This window comes from Mesoplodon mirus (assembly GCF_964341445.2).
Source record: "Mesoplodon mirus genome assembly, chromosome: 8".
Classification (NCBI taxonomy): Eukaryota; Metazoa; Chordata; class Mammalia; order Artiodactyla; family Ziphiidae; genus Mesoplodon; species Mesoplodon mirus.
In genome coordinates, this window is record NC_138984.1 from 100,495,735 (window position 1) to 100,519,111 (window position 23,377).

At 36.4% G+C, this 23,377-nt stretch overlaps 1 protein-coding gene across 1 annotated transcript; it reads right to left on the bottom strand.

The window, feature by feature from the left end:
- Positions 1-17,438: 17,438 nt before the first annotated feature.
- On the bottom strand, positions 17,439-18,511 carry LOC309809382 (cyclin-A2-like; the record flags this gene model as incomplete). The annotated part of the gene is made up of 1 exon (XM_082630434.1): positions 17,439-18,511. The coding sequence occupies one exon, from the start codon at positions 18,509-18,511 to the stop codon at positions 17,630-17,632; it is 882 nt and encodes a 293-aa protein (XP_082486560.1). The 3' UTR covers positions 17,439-17,629.
- Positions 18,512-23,377: the final 4,866 nt, after the last annotated feature.

The window sequence follows — 23,377 nt, forward strand, 5'->3', positions numbered from 1 at the left end:
TTTGAGCCCTGGCCCGGGAAAATCCCACATGTCGCGGAGCAACTAAGCCCTTGTGCCACAACTACTGAGCTTGCATTCTAGAGTTGGCAAGCTACAACTACTGAGCCTGCATGCCACAACTACTGAAGCCCATGTGCCTAGACACTGTGCTCCACAACAAGTGAAGCCACTGCAATGAGAAGCCCGCACGCTGCAACGAAGAGTAGCTCCCACTCACTGCAACTAGAGGAAGCCCATGCACAGAAATGAAAACACAATGCAGCCAAAATTTAAAAAAAAATTAATTAAATTAAAAAAAGTTTAAAACTTATGTTTAAAAAAAAATAATGACCTAACCGCCTCTTTACTGCATTCCTCCTCATTAGGGGGGACGCCCACACCATTTCTCTCTGGGTGTACATCTCTGCCTTGTTTCTATCTTAACAAACTGTTTCTCTGTGTGCTCTCCCACTTGTTGTTGTGCTGTGTCTCTAATAATAAACTTTGTACCTGTTTTTACAGTTTTTACCGCCATGAGAAATGCATTTTTCACTGGGGGCAAGAGCCAGGGGAAAATAGTTTCTAGCCTCTAGCCCTTGCCTGTCTGTTGGCTAGGATTCCTGGTTTTCATCTAGGCTACCCAGGTTCAATTCCTGGACAAGGAATTAAGACCTCGCTTCACGCCACTGCTCACAGCTGCCTCTCCGAGATCAACAGTAGAAGATGGGAAGAAACTCAGGTGATGTGAGCATTGTACCTCGGTATCACAGTGATGCAAACTCCTACTGGATTCCAAATCATCCCCGCCTCCTATCAACCCCAGGGTGTATAGTTCCTCTTCCACAATTCATTAGCTTTTGACCTGAAGCACAGATACCTTAGAGACTGAAATTTAGTGAGAATATTTGACATTTTTATAATTCCATGACCAAAGCAGACCTTGCAGGACAAAAGTCAAATTGTTAGTTTTATCCCTGAGGCCCTGAGGATTTCATAAGAATACGAAAAAAAGAATCCCATGACTTATATCTTCCTCAGAAGAAACCTTTCCCCTCCAAGCTATTTTGTGACATTCTAGGAGATGGAAGGGGATAAAACAAAACTTCTCTTGAGATGGTCAAAATAAAATGAATTCCTATTCTCAGGATGAGGTTGAGAAAGCACAATGGAAATTTTTCTCACCGAGCCCAGAGGCTGCTTGGTCTCTCTGGCGATTTGTAGGAAGTTGTTACCTTCGTACACATTTACTTGTGCCCTCGTGCACAAGGGGCTGTGTCTGGTTCTGGTGCTTTGATTCTGACAGCAGTGAGCCTTGGTGGGGAGAGAATCCTTCCCCAACACAGCCAGACACAGGCAGCCCAGCTTCTTGGGGGAAGATGACTCCACAGAATGTCTTGAAGAAGATGGCTTTACCAGAGTGGAAAAGAGGTTACAGGGCTTTTCTGGAAGAACAGAGAAAAGGAGGGACACCAGAGCTTCTGCTTTCAGGTCGGGTGTACTTGAGACAGCTCCAACTCTGACAAGAGAACTAGACATTCTATCTACCAGCAAGACATTTAGGTGGCTTCAGAAGCCCACGAGCTACCATCTGTAATCCTTGTGGCCAATCACAGTCACTTGAGACACAGTGTATGCTCTTCCTGCCCTCTCTTGTAATGTGAACTGTGTAGACTTGTGTTCTTTTCTTTTTCTTTCTTTCTTTCTTTCTTTTTTGTTTTGGTTATCTAGATTTAAGTATTTTATATATTAAAAAAATACATAGTCCCTGCCTTGCAATTATTTGTGTTGGTGCTTTGTTTGCATACTAGATTGTAAACTGCTAGAGGGCAAGGGTCATCGTTTATGCACCTTGCTTCCCCCGTAGCATCTGAAAGCATTATACAGAACACTGCATCTGATGGCATGGGCCAGAATACAAGATTTGAAGCAGGAAGAGCTGGATGTGCTTCTGGTTTTATCTCCTTTTTGCAGTGTGACCTTGTGCACCTGACTTAACTTTTTAAAATTTCAGTTACGTTATCCCAAAAGTGAAGATACCAAATTCAGCCACTACAGGGCATTATTGTTAGGATGAAATGGCATAAATGATAATAAATAGATAAGTTAATATTTGGAGGTTAAAATTTGATCAAAGTCTTAGGTTTAGGCTGTGTTAAACCAAAAGCCAGAATTTCCTAATTGTAGATCATTAAGTTTCACTAGGAATGAGGTGAAATAAAGACCCACCAGGCATTCAGACTGGTGTCGTATTTTTTTTTCTTTTTTGCGGTATGCGGGCCTCTTACTGTTGTGGCCTCTCCCGTTGTGGAGCACAGGCTCCGTGGCCATGGCTCACGGGCCCAGCTGTTCCGCGACATGTGGGATCCTCCTGGACCGGGGCACAAACCCGTGTCCTCTGCATCGGCAGGTGGACTCTCAACCACTGCGCCACCAGGGAAGCCCTGGTGTCCTATTTTGAATCTTTCACTTTTTACTGGTAACTTAATCAAAATCACAGTATCTGTACTTACCTATCACAATATTATGTACTCAATAATGTACCTAAAGATGTTCCTATAAAAGAAGAGATCACATAGGTAATTGCTCACTCTGATTCCATACTCCTGTTCTGTTTCCACTTCTGTGCAATTTGTCTACAGAGATCTAGACTTACATTTTAATTGGAATCCTGTGAATATTAATCACATATATATGATTACTGTGACACTGTATATTATATTAGGATGTAAGTTCCTTGAAGGTAGTAATTTTTGCCTGATTGTTTTATTTCTGTGTTCTCATCACTTACAATGGCTTCTGACTTATGTGTTCAATGAATATTGAATGAATGAGTGAATGTATGAGTGCCCTCCCAGTGTTTGGCCAATCATAGTGATTCCTTTGGATGTTAAGGCAGCTTGGATTCGGCATTGTCAAGGGCAAGAAAAATGAATGAAGCTTGGTTGTCCAATGTGCTTGCCTCTTGCAGTTGAGTTAATTTGATACCTGAGGAGTCTCCTGGAGATTATGTCAAAACAGCTAGTTTCCTAGGCAGACAGGCAAGGCTCATAAATCTGCTCCATGCATTCTCACTCTCTTTAACAACAACAAAAATTCATTTTGAGATAAAATGTCCTGAAGGGGCCTTCAGTAATATGCATCACCAGAATGGAGAGAGTCAAACGCATCACCTCAATCCTGGGAGGCACATTTCATTGCTAGTTAGTGTCAAACATTATCTCATTTGTCAACAAAGCAGTGTAGGGAATAAATACTACGAGGCAGGCACGTGGAACAGGCTCTCTTTTTAACCAGGAGAGTATGTGTTTAGAAGGAAGATGAGTCTAGCAATGGGTGAGTTTATCACTTCCTATCAATGAAATTCGATAGGACACGTGCTCAGACCTTGACTGAGATACCATGAAGCTGTCATCTAATTAGTACACTTTTTCTAGTGATAGTAAACAGTTACATTTCAATTACTCTGAAAACACCAGAACAAACACAGAAAACGTGTACTTTCAAAGGGGTTATATAATCTTTGTCTCACATATAACTGAGAAAAACAACAACTGTGAATTATGCTGAGAAATTTGTTGCTGGCTTTATTCAAAGTGTTCAGTGAAGGTCAGAGAGAATCAAGACTGTACTTACAGGATGAACATTTATTTGTAAAGAAGGGGAAACATGGGTACAAGACATGAATTGTAGTTTTACTACTTGGGAGGGTGAGTTGGTCTACCTTTTTTCTTCATTTAAAATTTTCACGCCATTTCTTAAGCATGTTCTATTTTTGTAAGGATTTTAGGAGTCAATTTCCATGACACATCTTGTTGAGTTTTAAATTACTCTTAATTTATAAACAAAGTTGGATGCTATTATTTTAAAAAATTCTCTCATATTTATTCTAGTAATTTACAATTTCTTTAACTTTGATTCATACAAAAAGTAAAGTAGGCATCCATCTTCCATTACTTTCCAGAAGGTCAGCCATTTGTCCAAACACCAGGTATCAATCAATCCATCTTTATTTAACTGGTTTGACCTAACATTATATCTTTTACTAAATTTTATCTTATTTTTGAACTCTCTTTTCCATTTCATTGATGTATGTCTTCTATTTATGTGCCAATATTAAGCTTGTAATTACTATACTTTATAATACTTGTGATCATCTTCTTTAGAATTATTTGGGATATAATTTTATGTTTGCTTTTTCATATAAACTGTTGAATTAGTTTGCTTTTACTAACTCTCCTTCCCTTGTAAAATGTCAAAATCATATAAATATACATTTATAGATTTGCAGATAGGATATTGACAGCTTTACAGATTTATACAGATTTAGTTATGAATTTAAAAAGAGTCTTCATAGCTTTATAATATTGACTTTTTCTCTTCAAAAATAATGACTTTCCATTCATTAAAATAGTTTTTTTTTCTAATTCTCACTAGCATTCACAATTTTTTCATGCAGTGCTAGCATACTCCTTGTTAACACATAATTTTATTCTTTGTTGCTATTATAACTGCAGTCTTTTCCTCATTATGTTTTCTAAGTGGTTAATCGTTTTAGAGTGGATCACTATTGACTTTTAAATGTTGATTTTGTAATCAACCACTTTATTGGGTTCTTTTTTAGTTCTTAATAGTGTTCAGCTAACTTTCTTGGGCCTTCTAGGCATGCTCTATTATCTTTGGCAAATGACAATAATTTTGAATCCTTTCCAACTTTATGTGTCATATTTCTTTTTCTTGCCAACTTGTACTGGCTAAGACCTCCAGAATAATGATAAAAATAGTGAAGAGATTGGCCAATATTGTTTTACACCTGATTTTAGTAGGGATGCTTTCAGTGTTTCATCATTAAGCATTATGCTGGCTCTGGCTTAATCTATTGGTACTTTATTAAGAGCTTTATTTTAATTTTAAAATCAGGAATAGGTATTGAATTTTATTGAATATTGTTTGCAGTAGGTACAGAAGTATTTATGCCTTTTCGGTTACTACGATGAATATTGTATAAGGCATTTGGTGGCTATATATTCCTGTATTAATGTCCTGTAGGATTGCTTGTTAATATATCATATAGGACATTTACAATCTATTTACAATAATGCAATTTATTAGTGAATTTGTCTATGTCATTTTATGTCATCATCCTATTTTTAGTCATATTATCATATCCAGAGTATTATGGTTTTGTAAATCTAATTTGGGAACTTTTGGTGTTTATACTCTGAAAAAAAGTTGAAAGCACTTGGGCAATCTGTTAGCTGAAACATGGATAGAATTCATCTGGAACCTGTGATGCCTGGTATCATTTATCGTGTTCCTTTGCACCCTGTATTTCTGTTCATTTATGCTTAACTCTAGAGACTTTATTAAATTTACATTTAATTTTACTTTTACAAGACTACTTCTTAAGAGTTGCAGCGTACTTCCATTAGAATGGCCTGATTTTCTCTCTTTTTATGATATTAGTAGCCATTGATAATCATTGTCTAGACCCATTAATTAATTGGGATTTCAATTATTGATATCATTATTCTATCATTTATTCCTTGTTTATTTGATGGAATAATTTCATAAACAGACAACTTCTGTTATCAATATTTGGCTATTGTGAGGTATAGTTCATATAGTAAATATAATAAAGATAATTCTCTTTTTTTTTACCAGTTTTCAAAATAATGAATTGTTTCCTTAGCGATGACAGGTGTTTTGTTTGTTTTGTTGTTGCTGCTTTTGTATCTTTATGAGCTCCTGGATTTAGACTTGATATGCGCAGTTATTAATGAAACTAACATTTTGTCACCTCTGAACAATAAAACCTTGTGAAACTTGGTCCGTGAATCCTTTTCACAGAGACTTTCTAGTATTTGATAGTTTTCTTGCTTTCTGATAGGAAAAACTGTTATATAGCTTCATTTTGTACATTTTCTTTTGCTTTAGATCTGGAATCCAGAGTCATTTTCCCATAGTCCTGGTTTATCTCAGTAAGAGGGTATTTACAGAAAGTACTCTGTACATGAGGTGTGTGACTGTCACTGGACAATCATTGTTTTTAGGACTTTTCAGTGTATAGAGCAACACATTTTTTAAAATATTATATTGTGGGCCTCTCTGGTGGCGCAGTGGTTGAGAGTCCGCCTGCCGATGCAGGGGATACGGGTTCGTGCCCCGGTCTGGGAGGATCCCATATGCCGCGGAGCGGCTGGGCCCGTGAGCCACGGCCGCTGGGCCTGCGCATCCGGAGCCTGTGCTCCGCAACGGGAGAGGCCACAGCAGTGAGAGGCCCGCGTACAGCAAAAAAAAAAAAAAAAAAAAAAAAAAAAAAAATTATATTGTAAGTTCATACTGAAACTTCAAGCTATAATTATTATCTGTCATAATTATCAATTTTCCTTATCTCATACCATACACACACCAATTTCGTAATGATCATATTAACACTGCTAGCAGAGAGCTTTACATGTATGTGGCAATTTGGGTCATCCAGAACTGTGAGAAAATACATTTCTGTTTTTTAAGATACCAAGCCCATGATAATTTGTTACAGTAGACACAAGAAACTAGTACATGTTTTTTTCCACTTTTCAGCTATTATGAATAATGCTACTATGAACATTTGTTTACACATTTTTGTGTTAACATGTTTTCATTTCTCTCATGTACACACTTTTGTGTCAACATGTGTTTTCATTTTTCTTCCCATATATCTGGGAGGGTAATTCTTTATTTATCATTTCTTTTAGCTATGTGAATATATTTAAAATAACTGCTTTGAAGTCTCTGTCTACTAATTCCCAAATCTGGCTCCTCTCAGGAACATTTTCTGTTGGGTACTTTTTTTCCTGAATATGTGGTATACTTTCCTATTTCTTTGCATTTCTCATAATTTTGTTGTCCTTGTTGTTGTTGAAAACTGGATGTTTCAGATAATGTATTGTAGTAATTCTGGTCAAATCCCTTCCCCATCCAGTTTTTAGTACTCTTATTTGTGGGTTTATTTTTTCTGTTATTTATTTTCTTGTTGTAGCTTTTCTGTTTAAGAAATTACCTGGACCAATTCTGTAGAGTCTGTATTCTCTTCAGTTGAAGCCACTGAGTTCTCTGCTACTTTTCTTAAGCTTTTGTTCTTATTTTTGTGCTTAACTTCCTGGGATTTATCCCTAAATCAGTATAATGTAGTAGTCAGCCATTTTTAGGTCAGAAGATTTCCTTAAATGCCTTTCCTATTGGTCTTCCTCCCTTTGCTAAGGAGAGCTGTGTAAGGGGGCAAACCTTCAAACTTCAGACAGTCTACACGATAGACCTAGCTTTCACTTCCACCATGTGCAGGGCTTCAAGTTCATCCAGAGGAAAGTGCTCTTATTTTTTTGCCATGTTTTTCCTGGGCATGTGCACAGCCTCCTGCGTGAACACCAATTTTGAGATCTGCAGGAATGTCAGAGCTTTTCAAATTCCCTATGGTCATCTTGTTTTCCATAATTCCCTTTTATATTCCTAGCTAGACTGTTGTTTACTACAGACAAAGCAAGTCATAACCTTAGGCAGCTACAATGTTGTCAAGAGATTGATATTGCTTTGGAAGTCCCCTAAGGGTAAGGTTTTTTTTTTCTTCTTAATGAGCTGAGCACTGAGTTGAATTGAATAGTCACAGTACCTGGGCATAGAGATTTTTCTGGTAGTTGGAAGTTCATATAACGTATTTACTGTGCTCTGAAGATGGTGCTTTTAACGGGATATCAGAAAAGTTCAGTCATCCTGTTTGGCTGCAAGAATATTGGCTTTCCATAGCTACCACACTACTGAGCAGAGCATGACAGGTTATGGGAATAGGCCCAAGTTAAATGGAGGTTGTGTTATGGAGGTTCAGTAGTTTCTTTTTTTTTTTTTTTTTTCTGTACGCGGGCCTCTCACTGTTGTGGCCTCTCCCGTTGCGGAGCACAGGCTCCGGACACACAGGCTCCGCGGCCATGGCTCGCGGGCCCAGCCGCTCCGCGGCATGTGGGATCTTCCGGGATCGGGGCACGAACCCGTGTCCCCTGCATCGGCAGGCGGACTCTCAACCACTGCGCCACCAGGGAAGCCCAGTAGTTTCTTTTAGATAAATGATTTTCAGTTTGCTGTAGCTTTGGTTAATTTCCAGAGTTCTGAAATAGTTATTGGTTAGTTTTGTTAAAGCAGGTGGGTAGCTAGATATGAGCAGAAAAGGGGCAGGGGCTAGGTGACAGGAAACCACACATCTTGTAAACAACGGGGGTCCTTGGGCAGACAAAGAAAAGCAGGAGCCTCCAGACTGACAGGAAACCACACATGTTGGGGTGATAAGTGTCTTGGATGAGGACAAAGGAAGGTGGGAAAAGGGGGGAATCTCCGGTGTCCAAATGTAATTGTTGCTCATTATGCTCTCATTACAATAAAATTAGCCTTGCAGATTGGAAGTTCCCATCATGCACCAATGCCATGACACTTCCAATAAAGACTAAATAAGGACAAAAATCCCTCTGCTCCTTGGGAAGGTGAAGCTGGGTTGAAAATCAGAGAATACAACCCCCAAACCCCCCCATCCCCAATGAATATGCCGCCTCTTCTTTTCTATGCCCCACATAACCTGCTTGGCAAAGAAACTCAGGGCAGCTACTCACCTGAGACTGCCTGCTCTTCACTGGAGAGTATACTCTTGCTTAAATAAATCCTCATTTTACTTTCTTGACCTCTCTGTCTCTTCTCTGAATTATTTCTGTGATGAGACAAGAACCTACCCACCAGGAACGTCTTTGTTTTGCTAGTATTTTAATTTTCATTGTTTTTGCAGGAAAGCAGTCCACTGAGGTTATCACTCCACTATCCTGTCAATCACTCCCAGCTATTTTTGACAGTTAAGCTAAATCCTCAATGTCAAAACATATTATCAGTACTAACTTTATTGTATTTCTTATAATCATATTTACTTCCATGGGAAAATACATCTTTCATGTTTACAACATTTCTTGATAATATAGTTTAAGTCATTTAGATTGTCCGAAGCTCATTCCTTAGATTCTTCAGGAAAGAATCATGAAAGCAATATTCCCTGTATTTTTGTATAGAAATAAGACTGTGACTGTGAGTTTTGTACTTTAATATCAGTTTGACTGGTTATAAAGTCCCTGGTTTATATTTAATTTTCTTGAATATCTTAAATGTTATGTGACATAAAATGTTGCCATCAAAAAATCTGATAGCCCTATTTTTTTCCCTTATTATTTACTTGGTCATTGATGAAAGATGCTTTCTTTTATGTATTATAATAATTTTAGTTTCATATGTCTCAGTGTTGGTTGTTCTGGACAGATTTTCACAGGTATGTGGCATTCTATTTTACTATATAGAGTCAAGTAATATTTGAATTCAAAGAGTTCTCTTGAATTATGTTTTTATTTTTTAATTTTTTTTTATTTTATTATTTTTATTTTTTTTCCTTTTGCGGTATGCGGGCCTCTCACTGTTGTGGCCTCTCCCGTTGCGGAGCACAGGCTCCGGATGCGCAGGCCCAGCGGCCGTGGCTCACGGGCCCAGCCGCTCCGCGGCATATGGGATCCTCCCAGACCGGGGCACGAACCCGTATCCCCTGCATCGGCAGGCGGACTCTCAACCACTGCGCCACCAGGGAGGCCCTTGAATTATGTTTTTAGTTTTTGTTTCATTCATTGCTGTTGCTTTCCTCTTTGCAAACTTCAAATCTACATATACTGAATTTCATTCACCTCTTTTCTGTATCTTTCACTTTCTCTTGAATCCTTTTTGGGTCAACTTAATTTTTAAAAAGAATTTAAATAATGTCCTCTTTCAATCACAAATCATAATCTGTTATGCTTATTTATCTTGTATTCTCTTTGTCAATTATTTATTTCTGAGATTTTTTTCTTTTTTAAAAACTTTCCTGAATTCTGTCCCCTCTTTTTTTAAATCATCCTTTACTTAATCACCAAATTTTTGAATGTTTTCTAACTGTAATGCTTTTCTTCCAAATTTTTTGAGATATAATTGAAATACAGCACTGTGTAAGTTTAAGGTGGACAGCATAATGATTTGACTTACATACATCATGAAATGATTATCACAAGTTTAGTGAACATCCATAATCTCATAGAGATATAAAATTAAAGACATAGAAAAAAAAAGTTTTCCTTGTAATGAGAACTCTTAGGATTTACTTTCTTAACTTTCATTTGACATATAGCAGTGTTAATTATATTTATCCTGTTTTACATTGCATCCCTAGTATGTATTTATCTTAATAAATGGAAGTTTGTACCTTTTGACTGCCTTCATCCAATTCCCCCTCCCTCCGCCCATCACCTTTGGTAACCAGAAATCTGATCTCTTTTTCTATGAGTTTGTTTGCTTGTTTGTTTTTGAAGCAAAATTGACCTACAACACTATGTTAGTTCCTGTTACACAATATAGTGATTTGATATTTCTACACTTTTCAAAATGATCACCATGATAAATCTAGATACCATTTGTCCCATACAAAGATATTACATCATTATTGACTATATTCCCCACACTGTGCATTTCATACCTTTGACTCATTTATTTGCAACTGGAAGTCTGTAACTTAATCCGTCTCACCTATTTCTCTCCTCCTCTGCACTCACTTCCCTTCTGACCACAACTTATTTGTTCTCTGTACCTATGACTCTGTTTCTGTGTTGTTATGCTTGCTTATGGTTTAGTTTTTTTGAATTTGACATATAATTGAAATCACACAGCCTTTGTCTTTCTCTGTCAGACTATCTCACTTAGCATAATACCATCTAGGTCCATCCCTGTTGTTGCAAATGGCAAGATTTCATTCTTTTTTTTATGGCTGAGTATTATTCCATTGTATATGTATACCACATCTTCTTTACCTATTCGTCTATTGGTGGACACTTGGGTTACTTCCATATCTTGGCTATTGTAAATAATGCTGCAATGAACATAGCAGTGCATATATCCTATCTAATTCATGTTTTCATTTTCTTTGGGCAAATACAGGAGTGGATTTGCTGGATCGTATGGTAGTTCTATCTTTAATTTTTTGAGGTCCAAGTGTAATTTATGTTGCCTTTGTTTAATGTCTATCCTCCTCTTAATTTCTTTTGATTCATTTTCTGAGCTCATCTTTCTGGGGCGCTTTAGTTGAAAGTTTCCTATACCTTTAAAGAGAGAAATGCAGCAGGATAGCTTTTACACCTTTATTTCTCTGGAAATTCCATTTCTGTTGTTTCACAAAGAGACAAAAAAAAATGTTTTCTGAGATCTGCCTTCTTGGCTCCCATTCCTGTTTCTATTGGGATCTTCTTTATCATTTCCTTCTATTGTTTAATGGGTTCTGTCTCTGGAAGTTTCTTCTTATAGGAGGGATTTATCCTGGAATGAAGATTTGCTTTTTTTTTTTTTTTTTTTTTTTGCCGTACGCAGGCCTCTCACTGTTGTGGCCTCTCCCATTGCAGAGCACAGGTCCGGACGCGCAGGCTCAGTGGCCATGGCTCACGGGACCAGCCGCTCCGCAGCACGTGGGATCCTCCAGACCGGGGCACGAACCCGTGTCCCCTGCATTGGCAGGTGGAGTCTCAACCACTGAGCCACCAGGGAAGCCCGAGATTTGCTTTTTGAATTTGGAGATTTCATAAAACCTATATTGTTCCAGCACCAAGGTTCTCTGTTAGTAATCTGAATCAGACATTTCAGGGCTTCCTCAAAATTTTGACTTCTCTTCTTAGTTGACTTGTCATACTTTGCAGTGAATATTTGTTGTCAACTTTGGAGTTTGTCTGTTTTCAGGGTCATGATAAGCCATGTTGTCTTTCTCTATGTGGTTCTTGTAGGTGTTTGTGGTTTTTCCTTGCTCCTGTTTTGGGCACTATTGGATACCTGCTTACTGGATTTTATCATTTATATTTTCTGTATGTTTTTATTTAGCTTATTCTGGTTTCCATGTGTGTGTGTGTGTGTGTGTGTGTGTGTGTGTGTGTACTTTAAAGGAATAAGAAAAATTAAAAAAATATTGCCATTCCCAACATTTTCCTGAAATCCTAATGATTATATTTTCACAACCTAGTTTATTTCATTTGTTGTTTTATAATTTTTTATCAAATATTTTGTATCTTTTGCTTGAGTTCTTGCATTATAGAAAGCATATATTATTTTTTTTCATTTTATAGAGAAATATTAATCACAATTTTCATCATGTAGATTGTGTAGTATGCCTGGTGTATATTAATCAATTGTCTGGGTAGTCTTTCCCTTTCCTCCTTTATAAATTTCAATATTTGTAATTGGAATGTTCATATTTCCTTTTCAATTCTCACTTATATCTTAAAGAAGAGAAAGGAAGAAGATGGTGGAAATAAAGTCTTAATGGACTTTTTGAAAAAAATGTAGTCCTAAGAAGATACTGGAAGTATTTATTGCAGAAATTCAGCAATTTGAGGGGCACTTTCTTGTCCATAAGAAGTTCCTCAAGCATGAATTCCTGGGGAATAATTATAATTATAGAGTACATAGTAAAGTGATTGTATTTGTGTGATTTAACCTGTACTTCTCTTGGCTTGACAAAGATAAAATAGCTGCATAGTTTTTTGTCATCCACAATATTCCCTCCATCATTCCATGTCAATGGTGATTTTTTTCCTTGAATATCTGGTAGCTTCTTGCCTAGCACCACATTAATTGCCATTCCATGGGTGTCAAACAAGGTTCAGGAATACTTTCTAGATTGTTGGATCACTTAATTTTCTTGTTTCAATTAAAAGAGGAATGATTGTTTTTTTTTTTCCTTGGGGCATAAAACACTTTTTGCAGACTTTCAATTCTTTCATAGGCCTGAAGAGACCAATATTTTCATTAGACAGCCCATATCATCCTGAACCAATATTTACAGTATTGGCATAATTTGTTCATACATTGTACTTTGTGATTTTAGGCACTTCCTGTTTTAATTGTTATTATCTGTAATTGTTTTTCTTTCTTCCAAGTTTATTTATAAGAAGATATTTTTATTCTGCTATCTTCAACCAAGGTTATCAGAATATATTCCACAGAATATATTCTTTTACTATCAATATTATCATCAGCTTTATCAGGTGTAAGAATAATTTTGACTTTTGTCCTGCAGTGGATTTCTTTGCCAAGGATAGCATATTGAACATAAAAGAGTTTTATGCCCTCCCTATGAAAACTTTCTTTTCTATTCTTTTAAATAAATCTGATACATCTTTTCTTTTTTATTGTTAGGGAAAATTTGTCATATAGCTTTCATTCAGCTTTTCTTTTATTAATCCAATCAAGTTATTGACTCCTTACTATGCACAAATCACTAGACTAAGTACCAGACAAGAAAGCTCTTGTCTTCATGGGCTTTCATTTCAGTGAAGGATGAAGACTAAACAAGTCAGCCTGCATGACTTCCACAGGTCTCCATGGTAAGTGTTTCTTAAACTGCTCACCTTAACTGCCTTCAAATTCTATTATTTTCTTTTTGAACTTTAGTTTTATCAGGGTTTTATTTACTAAGATACTACTTTTCATAATTAATTATAAATACTTTTGAACATTTTATAATGTAGCTTTCAGAAACAGATTGAACATGTCAGGGCTCCAAGGTGACATAATTTAAGCTTGTATCAGAATACAGATACAAGTATATGTGCTAAATATAAGACTTTTAAAGAGAGAAACACTGAAACAAAATGAAGCAGGTTGTGTGATATAGACCACTTAGCATTTAGCTCAAAAGGACATTTTACAAGCTGGTTAAAGGTGAATCCTGTATCTACAGAAATATTGACTGCTTCTCATATCAACCATTCATCAATATGTCCAGAGGTTTCCAACAGAGAGTTTGCAATGAATTTAACTTTCCTTCTGTTTGGATTGCTAGCACAGAATCAATGGAAACCAATTGCTCTTTGTCAGAAGTATAAGATAACGAAATAACTGAGAGTTATAGTGATCTTCAGTCAACTGGTTAATTATTAGTATTTCGGTTACTTTTTAATTTTTAATTTTCTCTGGAGTGAACCCTTGCTCCCTATTTTCCTCCAGTGAGATATTCTACCTTAGTGATTTCCAGAAGGTAAGAGTAAATTAAACCAATTATAATGAGTGCTCTTTTGAGCCCAGAAATCATTAAAGACAGCAAAATGGAAACTTTCACAGGTCTATCCTGAACTCCTATCTACTCCATTCACAAGCTCTTGCATGTCTGTTTTTATAATAGGTTTATTATCAAATCTGGTAAATAGACATTTAGCTTCAATTAATCCCTGTTTTTCACTCAACTGTGTTTATCTAGTAAACTTAAGAACTGAGCTGATTAAAAAGTTGTTTAGGTAGGTACGTCATAATTTCCTTACCAACACTTTTTTCCCTACTTTGACTCAAATTGCCCTTAAGCAGGCAGGCTACATTTGGGAGTTGGACGTCATGTGCTTACGGTTGAAGGTGACATTATAGAAAGAGACATCAAGCTGGTATGGGAACCAGGAAGTGCAGTGGTCACAGATAGTAGCAAACATTAGGTCAATGCTTTAGAGTAAGTTCCCTGAAAATAGACTATGGGATGGGAATGGCATGCAAAAAGCTTTTTTTGTGGTGTGATCACAGAAGATAATCTTCTAGTGAAGTGAGAAGTCAGAATTAGACAGAGGGAGAAGCTGACTTGCAATGTGGTCTCAACTAAGGCCCCAGTCAAGCCAAGGAAGCTCTTGAGCTGGGACAAGTCTTCACATGGAGCAGACCTTTGCTTCCCTATATCAGCTTCCTTGGTGGTGGCGTAACGTTGGACATGTAGTTTCCTTTAGCTAAGAGTAACGCCCAGGAATAGACATAGCTGTGAACTTTCAGTGTCCAGTATTCCCAGCAGCCGGGATGTGTGTATGTGGATTATAGAAGGCATCTGGTTGGAACACCAGAGAATCCATCACAGTCAGTAAATTAGGCGGGCTTAAAGTTAGGGAGTATACTGTTGTGGTGTTTATACCACTAGAAGTGTAATGATTAAACAGTAGCACTGCTAAGCTCTTACAGCCATAAGGGAAAATTTAATGGTATAATGACATCCATGTTTCTTCAGAATGAGTGTTTTTCAACCCAGACTCCAAATAGGCAATGGTACTTCCCATAAGAAAGTATGAACTATAATCCTTTGTATCATCCCAAACTGAAGATAATGGAAGTCAGAGCAACAATCACTTGGGTAAATGGGCAGGGAGAAAAATAACACAGAACCAAGACACACAGCGAAGGAAGTTTTTGTCTTTCCTGGGTATTAAGTAAAGCAGGAAGCTGACTTTTTCACAAAGCATTTGGAGGAATCCAACTACTATCAGAATATTGATCATAAAACTTAGAGTCTATAATTTATCTTTGGATTTTCCTTCTCCAGTAAGAGCAGAGAGCTGGTTATATGGCAATCCTCCTACTAAGAACAGCTACGGAATATAAACAAAACACAAAACGAATCTCTTTGAAGGTACTAGAAGACTACTAAGGCAGCCAGAACTTAAAAAAACCAGGAGCTGAGAGAGAAGGAAAGCACACGGAGATGGGTCCACATTCCAGAGGGATTTTCCCATTGAGGCATTGGACAGGTCATAAGTGGAGTGGGGCCCAGAGGCTCAGAAGCCAAGGAGAATGCAATGATTTCTAGTTGGGAAACTGACCAGATTCTTATGCAGTCTCGTGAGGCTGTGAAATTAAACTTGGACTCTGGACTCAAAGTCAATCATTTGAGGATAGACCAAGATACCAGAGAAAAGGGAAGTACATTGAGATGCACAAAATCATCTGCCTATTCTTCCTCTTAATATATGTGCTCATCTTTAGGCAGAGGGGTTAGGAAGGCAAGAGGACAGCACAACAGATAAATAAATAGGGGGATCAGCAGAATTCTTAGCTGTCCCCTGGGCTAAGGAGATAAACAGGAATTCTGGACCCACTAAAGAGGTGGAACTCTGGTAAAGACCCCACTTTCAGGCATAGGAATAAGGCTGAATTCCAGTAGTAGGAGTAAAGATATAAGTCAACTCTCAGAAAACTCTGAAGCCCACATTCAAACAAACCCAAACCAGACTAGACCAAGACTATCTCCCCAAGATTGATCCTTTGTGGGAGGAAGAGAGTATCAGCCATAACTTTAAGTTATCTGTGTAAATTTTAATGCACACTGTGTGACATTCAATTAAAATTACCAGGAAAACCATGAGTCTGGACTAAGTTTTCTAAAAATGGGGGGAAATTCCATGTAAACAGACTCATATCATACCTCATTTATCAAAATTGTCAGAGGGAGGCTTTAAAATAACTGTAATTAATATGTTCAACGAAATAGGTGACAAGTAGGAGAATTTCTACAGAGACATGGACTTCATAATATGAGACAAAAAGAAATTAGAGAGATGAAAAATATAATATATGAAATTAAAAACCCATTATATGAATTAAAGGCAAATTAAAAAAAACAGCAAAAGAGAAGATTGAGAAAACTATAAAATAGCAAATATCTGAATTGAAACATGGAGAGAAAAAAATAATAAAATGCAGAAAAGAATACAGATGACACATGGGAAACAGTGAAAATGATTAATATACATGTGGCTGGAGTCCCAGAGAAGAGAAGAGTAAAAATGGAGCACAAGCAATATTTGAGGAGATACTAGTAAACAATTTGCCCAAACCATTTAAAGACATCAAACCACATATATAATAAGATTTACAAACACCAAGCAGAACAAAGGCAAAGGAACATATAACTAGGCACAGCAGAGGTTTTTGAGCGTATAGTAGACTCTTTACATAGTCTATTGTATTTCAGAGGCGCAGTTGTTTTTCTGGGAAGCTATGATATTTTTGTTCATCTTACAATGTTTTCAAGCAATGTACACTGTTTTTCTACCCTAACTGAGTTCTGGGTTAGACAAACAGAGACAAACACCTGGTGTCATTCCTTCAGATAACCCCTAGACAAGTTTGAACAGACAAACAGTAAATTGTGAATAAGATCTCCACTGCTCTCTCTGGAAGCAGAGCTTAGGGTCCCACACTGTGAATGTAGGCTTTCATCTAATAGATTGCCACTGAACTGGGGACAGGGTGGGACAAGGGCAACTAAAAACACCACGATTTTATACCATTTTTAACTTGCTTTTTTCTTGATTCAGTGTTCATTTTGTGTAAAACTTTCTCTGTTTTCTAGTTCTGACAAACTTGGTTCACACAATTTCTTCCGTTTTTTTTGATGTTTTTGTGGAGGGTCAGGAATTTGGAGTTGCCAGCTCTGAAGTTTCTCTGACATGGGCATTTTTGAACTAAAAAAACTAACAATTTGTACTTAGATTCTCTTGTATTTTTTTTTCAAATTTTCCAAATCAATTTATTTCTTATTATCCTGACAGCTGGCATCATTAATACTTTAACAAAAACCACTTAAAATTAGTCAAATATCTAAGATAGTTACATGTACAAAAGATATACAAATTAAAACCTTTAAAAAGTAATAGATACCATAATTTGTACTTGACCATAACTTCTGTATTCAGAAATGATTGTAAAATTAAAACCTAAGATAAAATCTGTACACCATATACTTTGAGTGATTTACATCCTAGAAAACAAAGGCAGTCTTTCACAGTTACACATTTAGTGTCTCTGGTGGGTTGAGGTGAGAAACACTATGATACTTTGAGTTTTTGTACCTTTCTCTTATTGACTGTTGTGCATGCCGCGGAGCTCTGAGGTAGGTCTGGTGAAGGTCCATGAGACAAGGCTTTAGAGTTTCCAGCATATATCCAGTCTTTTGTACTAATGATTCAGGCCAGCTTTGTCCCGTGACAGTGTAGAGTGCTAAATGAAAGGCTGCTGCGGCGATAACTGATGGCAAATACTTTAGATATGGGTCAGCATCTATCAAACTTAACTCTCTCAAAAACATTGCTAAACTTTCAACTTTGCAGTTTGCAGACTGCTGGTGCAGAAAGTACTGGGTAAGAAACTGACTTATTGTTGGTGCAGCTAAGTCAAAAGCAAGGACTTTCAAAACTAGGTGCTCCATTCTCAGAACTTGTTTCTTGGTATAAGTGTCATCTGTAATGTATACAAACTCTGCTACTTCTGGGGGGTATATTTCTTCAAACTTTGAGGCTAACAGCATAGCAGCAGTGCCCACAAGCTGAAGTTTTCCTCTCAACACAGACATCGATGAAAGAAACCTATCAATGTAGTTCACAGCCAAATGCAGGGTCTCATTCTGTAGTTTATATTCTTCTCCTACTTCAACTAACCAGTCCACGAGGATAGCCCTCATACTGTTAGTAATGTCTGGCTGTTTCTTCATATAACCCACTTTAGGCTTACATTTAACCTCCATTTCCCTAAGGTATGTGTGAATGTCCTCATGGTAGTCTGGTACTTCATTAACACTCACTGGCTTTTCATCTTCCAATACAATTGGAATTAAGAAAAGAATTAAGAAAATTAAGAAAACAATTAAGAAAAAAAATGTCATGAAGAACATAGGCATAAGACAGGAATAAAGACACAGACCTACTAGAGAATGGACTTGAAGATATGGGGAGGGGGAAGGGTAAGCTGTGACAAAGCGAAAGAGCGGCATGGACATATATACACTACCAAACGTAAGGTAGATAGCTAGTGGGAAACAGCCGCAGAGCACAGGGAGATCAGCTCGGTGCTTTGTGACCGCCTGGAGGGGTGGGATAGGGAGGGTGGGAGGGAGATGCAAAAGGGAGGGGATATGGGAACATATGTATATGTATAACTGATTAAATTTGTTATAAAGCAGAAAAAAAAAGAATGACATCTGGTTATCTAGGTCCTTTAACAGAATAAATTCATCAGGAAGGGGTGAGGTTAGGGGTAGCAGAAAACATGAAGTTAAAGAGCAAGGAAGTGGTGGGACATCGGAGGAAGAGCTATAAAGGGGAATGAAAATGCATCATCTTATGTACCAAAATGTTAACAGTGATATCTAGCTCTATACGGTCAAATTTTTAGTTACTTTGCTTCTTATATTTCTACTTGTTCTACAATAAATATGAATTACTGCAGTAATAATAAAATGGTAAAGAATTGTTGGGAAAAAAAATAAATGTAGATTGACTTAGACTCTTACAATATTTTATTCCTTTTTCATATATATAGCTATTTATAACTATATGAATATGTTATATATATACGATATTATATATATACACACACAATAACTAGCTAGTTAGCTCCCTAGTTAATTAGATATCACACGGTATTGGCTAGAACTTCTAAAATGATGCTATTCATAAACAATGCTAGAATATATGTATTTGATAGATATCTTTAAGGGTGGTCCTTGTATGCCTAATTTGCTGACAGTAATATGTTTTAACCATGAATATGTTTTAAATTTTATTTAATGAGCTTTCTACATATATTCAGACCATCCTCTTGTTCAATATTTTTAATCTGTTAAATATATCAATATTTTTTCTAATGTTAAACAACCCCTGCATATTTGGGTTAAAGCAATATGGTTATTGTTTTTGTTTGTTTTTTCTTTGTTTTTACAATAACATGCTGCTTTATGCTTGTTGTCTTTTGCTTAGCAATTTTTATTCATATTAAAAATAAAAATTTACTATAATTATTTTTTTTTCTCTTTTCCAGTTTTATTGAAATATAGTTGACTTACAGTACTGTGTAAGTTCAAAGTGTATAGCATAATGATGTCATTACATACATCATGAAATTATTATCACAATAAGTTTAGTGAACGTCCATCATCTCATATAGATAAAAAATCAAAGAAATAGAAAAAAATTTGTCTTGTGATGAAAATTATTAGCATTTACTCTTAACAACTTTCATATATAACACACAACAGTGTTAATTATATTTCTCATGCTGTGCATTATATGCCTAGTACTTATTTAATCTTTTTTCTTTTTAACAAATTTATTTGAGTATAACTGCTTTACAATGGGGAGTTAGTTTCTGCTTTATAACAAAGTGAATCAGCTATGCATATACATATATCTGCATACCTCCTCCCTCTTGAATCTCCATCCCACACTCACTATCCCACCGCTCTAGGTGGTCAAAGCACACCAAGCTGACCTCCCTGTGCTTTGTGGCTGCTTCCCACTAGTTATCAATTTTACATTTGATAGTGTATATATGTCCATGCCACCCTCTCACTTCATCCCAGCTTACCCTTCCCCCTCCCTGTGTCCTAAAGTCCACTCTCTATATCTGTGTCTTTCTTCCTATCTTGCCTCTAGGCTCTTCAGAATTTTTTTGTTTTTTTTAGATTCCCTATATATGTGTTAGCATACAGTATTTGTTTTTCTCTTTCTGACTTACTTCACTCTGTATGACAGACTCTAGGTCCATCCACCTCCCTACAAAATAACTCAATTTCATTTCTTTATATGGCTGAGTAATATTCCATTGTATATATGTGCCACATCTTCTTTATCCATTCATCTTTCAATGGATACTTAGGTTGCTTCCATGTCCTGGCTATTGTAAATAGAGCTGCAATGAATATTGTGGTACGTGACTATTTTTGAATTATGGTTTTCTCAGGGTATATGGCCAGTAGTGGGATTGCTGGGTCGTATGGTAGTTCTATTTTTAGTTTTTTAAGGAGCCTACATACTGTTCTCCTTACTGGCTGTATCAATTTACATTCCCATCAAAACTGTATGAGATTTTTTGGTGATGACCATTCTGACCATTATGAGGTTAAACCTCATTGTAGTTTTGATTTGCATTTCTGTAATGATTAGTGATGTTGAGCATCCTTTCATGTGTTCATTGACAATCTGTATATCTTCTTTGGAGAAATGTCTATTTTAGGTCTTCTGCCCATGTTTGGAGTGGGTTGTTTGTTTTTTTGATATTGAGCTGCATGTAAATTTTGGAGATGAGTCCTTTTTCAGTTGCTTTGATTGTAAATATTTTCGCCTATTCTGAGGGTTGACTTTTCATCTTGTTTATGGTTTCCTTTGCTGTGCAAAAGCTTTTAAGTTTCATTAGGTCCCATTTGTTTATTTTTGTTTTTATTTCCATTTATCTTGGAGGTGGGTCAGTAAGGATCTTGCTGGGTTTTCTGTCATAGAGTGTTCTGCCTATGTTTTCCTCTAAGAGTTTTATAGTGTCTGGCCTTATATTTAGGTCTTTGATCCTAAATGTGAGTTTATTTTTGTGTATGGTGTTAGGAAATGTTCTAATTTCATTCTTTTACATGTAGCTGTCCAGTTTTCCCAACACAACTTATTGAAGAGACTGTCTTTTCTCCATTGTATACTCTTGCCTCCTTTATCAAAGATAAGGTGAACATATGTGCATGGGTTTATCTTTGGGCTTTCTATCCTGTTCCATTGATCTATACTTCTGTTTTGCCAGTACAATACTGTCTTGATTACTGTAGCTTTGTAGTATAGTCTGAAGTCCGGGAACCTGATTCCTCCAGCTCCATTTTTCTTTCCCAAGATTGCTTTGGCTATTCAGGATCTTTTGTGTTTCCATACAAATTGTGAATTTTTTTTGTTCTAGTTCTGTGAAAAATGCCAGTGGTAGTTTGATAAGGATTGCATTGAATCTGTAGATTGTTTTGGGTAATATGGTCATTTTCAAAATATTGATTCTTCCAACCCAAGAACATGGTATATCTCTCCATCTATTTGTATCATCTTTAATTACTTTCATTAGTGTCTTAATAATTTTCTGCATACAGGTCTTTTGTCTCCTTAGGTAGGTTTATTCCTAGGTATTTTATTCTTTTTGTTGCAGTGGTAAATGGGAGTGTTTTCTTAATTTCACTTTCAGATTTTTCATCATTACTGTATAGGAATGCAAGAGATTTCTGTGCATAAATTTTGTATCCTGCTACTTTATCAAACTCATTGATTAGCTCCAGGAATTTTCTGGTAGTGTCTTTAGGATTCTTTACACATAGTATCATGTCATCTGCAAACAGTGACTGCTTTACTTCTTCTTTTCTGATTTACAATCATTTTATTTCTTTTCCTTCTCTGGTGGCTGTGGCTAAAACTTCCAAAACTATGTTGAATAATAGTGGTGAGAGTGGGCAACCTTGTCTTGTTCCTGATCTTGGAGGAAATGGTTTCAGTTTTTCACCATTGAGAATGATGTTTGCTGTGGGTTTGTCATATATGGCCTTTATTATGGTGAGGTAAGTTCCCTCTATGCCTACTTTCTGGAGGATTTTTATCATAAATGGGTGTTGAATTTTGTCAAAAGTTTTATCTTCATCTATTGAGATGATCATATGGTTTTTCTTCTTCAATTTTTTAATATGGTTTATTACATTGATTGATTTGTGTATATTGAAGAATCCTTGCATTCCTGGGATAAACCCCACTTGATCATGGTGTATGATCATTTTAATGTGCTGTTAGATTCTGTTTGGTAGTATTTTGTTGAGGATTTTTACATCTATGTTCATCAGTGATATTGGCCTGTAGTTTTCTTTCCTTGTGACATCTTTGTTTGGTGTTTGTATCAGGGTGATGTTGCCCTCGTAGAATGAGTTTTGGAGTGTTCCTCCCTCTGATACATTTTGGAACAGTTTGAAAATGATAGGTGTTAGCTCTTCTCTAAACATTTGATAGAATTCACTTGTGAAGCCATCTGGTCCTGGGCTTTTGTTTGTTGGAAGATTTATAATCACAGCCTCAATTTCAGTGCTCATCATTGGTCTATTTATATTTTCTATTTCTTTCTGGTTCAGTCCCAGAAGGTTGTGCTTTTCTAAGAATTTGTCCATTTCTTCCAGGTTGTCCATTTTTATAGCACAGTGTTGCTTGTCGTAATCTCTCATGATACTTTGTATTTCTGCAGTGTCAGTTGTTACTTCTCCCTTTTCGTTTCTAATTCTGTTGATTTGAGTCTTCTCCCTTTCTTTCTTGATGAGTCTGGCTAATGGTTTATTAATTTTGTTTATCTTCTCAAACAACCAGCTTTTAGTTTTATTGATCTTTACTATTGTTCCATTCATTTCTTTTCCATTTATTTCCGATCTGATCTTTATGATTTCTTTCCTTCGGCTAACTTTGGGTTTTTGTTGTTGTTGTTGTTGTTGTTGTTGTTCTTTCTCTAATTGCTTTAGGTGTAATGTTAAGTTGTTTACTTGAGATTTTTTTTTGTTTCTTGAGGTAGGATTTTATTGCTATATACTTCCCTCTTAGAACTGCTTTTGCTGCATCTCATAGGTTTTGGGTCATCATATTTTCATTGTCATTTTTTTCCAGTTATCTTTTTATTTCCTCTTTGTTTTCTTCATTGATCTCTTGGTTATTAAGTAGTACATTGCTTACCCTCCATGTGCTTGTATTTTTAAAAATTTGTTTCCTGTATTTGA